Source organism: Clupea harengus, chromosome 2, assembly GCF_900700415.2.
Source record: "Clupea harengus chromosome 2, Ch_v2.0.2, whole genome shotgun sequence".
In the NCBI taxonomy this organism is placed as follows: Eukaryota; Metazoa; Chordata; class Actinopteri; order Clupeiformes; family Clupeidae; genus Clupea; species Clupea harengus.
This window is the reverse complement of record NC_045153.1, coordinates 4090880-4095879: the sequence shown is the minus strand read 5'-3', so window position 1 is coordinate 4095879 and position 5000 is coordinate 4090880. Positions and strand designations below refer to the sequence as shown.

Genomic DNA, 5000 nt, shown 5'->3' with positions numbered 1-5000 from the left:
AGACCGCCCTGCCCGGGGCGTCCTGGAGGTCCTACAAGCCCCTTGTGGCCGGGCAACCCAGGAATCCCGATCCCCTTATCCCCCTTTGGTCCTGGCAGGCCAGGAAGCCCTGGAAGTCCCTTGTGCCCAGGCTCTCCTTTCAGGCCCGGGGCACCAGGAAGGCCCTGCCCTCCGGGTTTACCCATACCGGGCAGCCCATGGGGTCCTGGAAGTCCAGGCGGACCAGCTGTTCCCTCTGGGCCCTCTCCTCCGCTGGGACCCTGATCTCCGGGTGGTCCCGGTAGGCCTGGGCCCCCTGGTTTCCCTGACACTCCTGGCATTCCAGGTTTTCCAACTCCAGCGATGCCTGGCGGTCCAGGTTGGCCGGGCTTTCCAAATGGCCCCGGGAGTCCATTACCTGTAGGTCCTGGTGGTCCTGCTGGACCGGGCGGGCCAGCTGGTCCTGTAGGTCCAACAGGTCCGGTTTCGCCCTGAGGGATACCCATCTCTCCCAGGGGTATGGTGAGTCCTAAGGGGATCAGAGGAAGGGCAGGAGTAATCAATTTAACTCCACTAAGACTCAATTTAACTCTACTAAAACTTCCATCCTCTGTTCTCATTCACCACTGACCCTAGATAGTTATATAGACCTACAAGCATCCTTTTGGGAGTTTTGGGCGTGGTCTATTTTAAAATAGTGAGCTGCAGACAGGCTTAATCGATAAAAACAGAAATATCAACACATTCCATTCATAAAGCATATCAAAATGTTATAATACTGATTCAATTTAGATAGCACCGATACAGCATAGAAGCCCAAAGTATTTATTTACATTTAAACATAAAGATGTCTAGACATAACATACAGTATGATGTGAATCATGATTTATGTAAATGATTGCATTAAATATTTGTTTATGTTGAGATAGGGACACCTACGCATAACATCTAGCATGATATAAGGTAGAATGTATGTGAATGTTAAAGTAATCATGTAACGTTTGTCTACTTATACAGTTGAACATGTGGAAGCACAACATCAAATATGATCAATGTAGACTACATTATACATATAATATGATGATAATTATAAATTATTATTAGATGTCAGAAAGCAGTCTTCTGTTAATATATGTGTAATGTGATATTTGTTTGTTAAGTAAACTGCATAAACCCATAAATCAAATGTGATACATTTCACATAATAATGATTTTTTATAATTGTATCAGTATTAATGGAGAAGGGGATGAGTTATGGGTGGTCAAAGAGGATAAGATATGAGATGATGATATAAAGGTTGTTTACATTAACATAGTTGACACTGAATTTGTCACAGATGGAATGATGTAAAAAGATATATCATATAATTCCGTGATAGTAGTCCGTTCCATTGTAATGGAAATTCATTGTAACTTAGAGTCAGCTGTAATGTGTTGCTAATGCTAATGCTAAAGCTAATGCTACAACTAATGCTAAAGCTACATAACACTTGAAACTTTAAAGTTATATATTTTCTTTAAAGTTCTATTTGTATTTTAACAATTTATTTTCCTCAGGGGATGCCACAAAGCTGCAACAAAAGTGTTACAAAGAGACATATTCTGGAGAAATGTTTTTATCCTCTTGGCAAGTAACGATAAGTCAAATAAATCCCTTCAGGACGATTCTGTTCATCCTGTCGAGATTTATTTTTCAAGACTGACCGACAGCCTATACATTATCCCTCACAGATTACACTGTAATCTGGAACAGAGCAGTGCAATACGTGCTGGCAGTATCAGTGCTAGATGGGATAGGTCACATGGTAAGGACAGCCTATTGCAATATAATTGAATGTGCTTGCAATAGGCCTACTGGTCATTGTAGAAAACATGGAAATGAATGTATGGAATAAAATATTTAAGTTCTCATCAAACCTTGAGCTTCCTACTTTGGTTAGACATCTCAAAACTTTCCTCATGAGTTTTCGCATGAGGCCAGTTTGTCTGACCTGTTCAGTAGCGTGAGGTAAAACACTAGTGTAGATCTGACCTGTTCACAGGTAAAACACTAGAATAGATCTGACCTGTTCAGTAGCGTGAGGTAAAACACTCATTTAGATCTGACCTGTTCAGTAGCGTGAGGTAAAACACTAGTCTTGATCTGACCTGTTCACAGGTAAAACACTAGTCTTGATCTGACCTGTTCACAGGTAAAACACTAGAGTAGATCTGACCTGTTCAGTAGCGTGAGGTGAAACACTAGAGTAGATCTGACCTGTTCAGTAGCGTGAGGTAAAACACTAGTGTAGATCTGACCTGTTCACAGGTAAAACACTAGTGTAGATCTGACCTGTTCACAGGTAAAACACTAGTGTTGATCTGACCTGTTCAGTAGCGTGAGGTAAAACACTAGTGTGGATCTGACCTGTTCAGTAGCGTGAGGTAAAACACTCATTTAGATCTGACCTGTTCAGTAGCGTGAGGTAAAACACTAGTGTAGATCTGACCTGTTCAGTAGCGTGAGGTGAAACACTCATTTACATTTAGTCGACGCTTTTATCCAAAGCGACTTACATATGTGCGACTTACAATGTATACACATTTTACATTAACACTGATGGCACACTGCACATCAGGAGCAATTTGGGGTTCAGTGTCTTGCTCAAGGACGCTTCGACAGGGAATCGAACTAGCAACCTTCTGATTACTAAACGACTTCTTTAGCTCCTGTACCACTAGTGTAGATCTGACCTGCTCAGTAGCGTGAGGTAAAACACTCATTTAGATCTGACCTGTTCAGAAGTAAAACACTAGTGTTGATCTGACCTGTTCAGAGGTAAAACACTAGTGTATATCTTTTTATTTAAAACTTGTGTTGTCCTATAGTCCAGATGTTTGTGAATGTGCATGTGTGTGTGTGTGTGTGCATGTGTGTGTGCATGTGTGTGTGTGTGTGTGCATGTGTGTGTGTGTGTGTGCATGTGTGTGTGTGTGTGTGAGTGTGTGCGTGTGTGCTTGTGCGTGGAATGACCTGTTCAGTAGCGTGAGGTAAAACACTAGTGTGGATCTGACCTGTTCAGTAGCGTGAGGTAAAACACTAGTGTGGATCTGACCTGTTCAGTAGCGTGAGGTAAAACACTAGTGTTGATCTGACCTGTTCAGTAGCGTGAGGTAAAACACTAGTGTAGATCTGACCTGTTCACAGGTAAAACACTAGTGTAGATCTTTTTGTGTATTTGTGATTTTTGTACTACTAGGCATGTGTGTGTGTGTGTGTGCGTGTGTGTGTGTGTGCATGTGTGTGTGTGTGTGTGAGTGTGTGCGCGTGTGCTTGTGCGTGTGTATGTGTGTGTGTGTGTGTGTGTGTGTGTGTGTGTGTGTGTGTGTGTGTGTGTGTGTGTGTGTGTGTGTGTGTGCGTGCATTGATGGTATCAGTATGACTTGTGTAGTATTGATGGTATCATAATTTTGTGGTATTGATGGTATCAGTATGATTTGTGTGATATTGATGAGATCAGTACTTGTGTGATATTGATGGTATCAGTATGATTTGTGTGATATTGATGGTATCAGTATGATTTGTGTGATATTGATGGTATCAGTACTTGTGTGATATTGATGGTATCAGTTTGACTTGTGTGATATTGATGGTATCAGTACTTGTGTGGTATTGATGGTATCAGTATGACTTGTGTGATATTGATGGTATCAGTCCTTGTGTGATATTGATGGTTTCAGTTTGACTTGTGTGATATTGATGGTATCAGTATGACTTGTGTGGTATTGATGGTATCAGTACTTGTGTGATATTGATGGTATCAGTATGACTTGTGTGATATTGATGGTATCATAATTTTGTGATATTGATGGTATCAGTACTTGTGTGATATTGATGGTATCAGTATGACTTGTGTGATATTGATGGTATCAGTACCGGTTGAGATGTGCTTCTCCATCACTATGTGTGTGCCAGTTGTATGATCTTATACAAGCTGCCTTCATTTAATCTATTCTTTATGTCTTATTATCTCATTACTGTGTTAATGTCAGGTTTGAATAAGGCAGTATCGAATCAGTATAAATCAGTATAAATCCGTTTCAATCAGTATCAGTCAGTATCAATCAGTATCAATCAGTTTCAATCAGTTTCAATCAGTTTCAATCAGTATCAATCAGTATCAATCAGTTTCAATCCGTTTCAATCAGTATCGATCAGTTTCAATCCGTTTCAATCGGTTTCAATCAGTATCAGTATGTGTGTCGGTTGTGTGGTTACCTTTGTCGTTGGAGTGTGGGATCTGTGACAGGTCCTTCCTGTACGGCTGGTAGTGCATGTAGCCCTTGTCCTTGTTGCCCATGGGGCCCTTGTGGGGCATCTGGGGCATCTGGGGGTGCTGGGGGTGCTGGGGGTGCTGCGGGTGCTGGGGGTGCTGCAGGTGCTGCTGGTGCTGCTGGTGCTGCTGCGGGTGAGGCTTGTGCCCGTAGTACGCGCCGCTGAAGACAGGGGGCAGCACTGCCACCTGGAGCAGAGCCACCAGGAGTGGAGCCGCCAACATGGCCTGGATCAATCAATCAATCAGTCAATCAGTCAACCAGTTGATGAAATGACCTGTTGAAGAATTAATCAATCAATCAGTCAACCAGTTGATGAAATGACCTGTTGAAGAATTAATCAATCAATCAATCAAAACAAGAAAGCCATCAAGCAGTTGATCAATCAATCAATCGATCAATCAATCAAAGCAAACAAGCAGTCTGCCAACCTATGAATCAATTCCTCCACCTAATGCATCCTTGTATTCAAGCATTCCTCACTGCCTATCATTATGTATCTACACATTCTATACAGTCCATACATTCTACAGTTCATTCTATACCATTTGAGTGAACAAACATATTAAATCTGCTCGAAAAAGAACCTCAATCATGATTAATGGGACGGGTGCGTAGCAGTCCTAATCATTGATCAGTCCTAATCCCTGGTGTGTAGAGTAAACAGTCTTAATCATTGATCAGTCCTAATCCCTGGTGTGTAGAGT

The 5000-nt window shown here is 41.9% G+C and overlaps 1 protein-coding gene across 1 annotated transcript in view; it reads right to left on the bottom strand.

The window, feature by feature from the left end:
* Window positions 1-4517, bottom strand: part of col8a1a (collagen, type VIII, alpha 1a) — a 5965-nt gene extending 1448 nt beyond the window's left edge. Inside the window, exons 1-2 of the mRNA XM_012840252.3 lie at window positions 4238-4517; window positions 1-508 (exon numbers count right to left, since the gene is read on the bottom strand). The exon at window positions 1-508 is cut by the window's left edge and continues 1448 nt beyond it. Of these exons, the coding sequence (XP_012695706.2) occupies window positions 1-508; window positions 4238-4517 (788 nt within the window). The remainder of the gene's footprint in view (window positions 509-4237) is intronic.
* Between the last annotated feature and the right edge of the window lie 483 nt (window positions 4518-5000).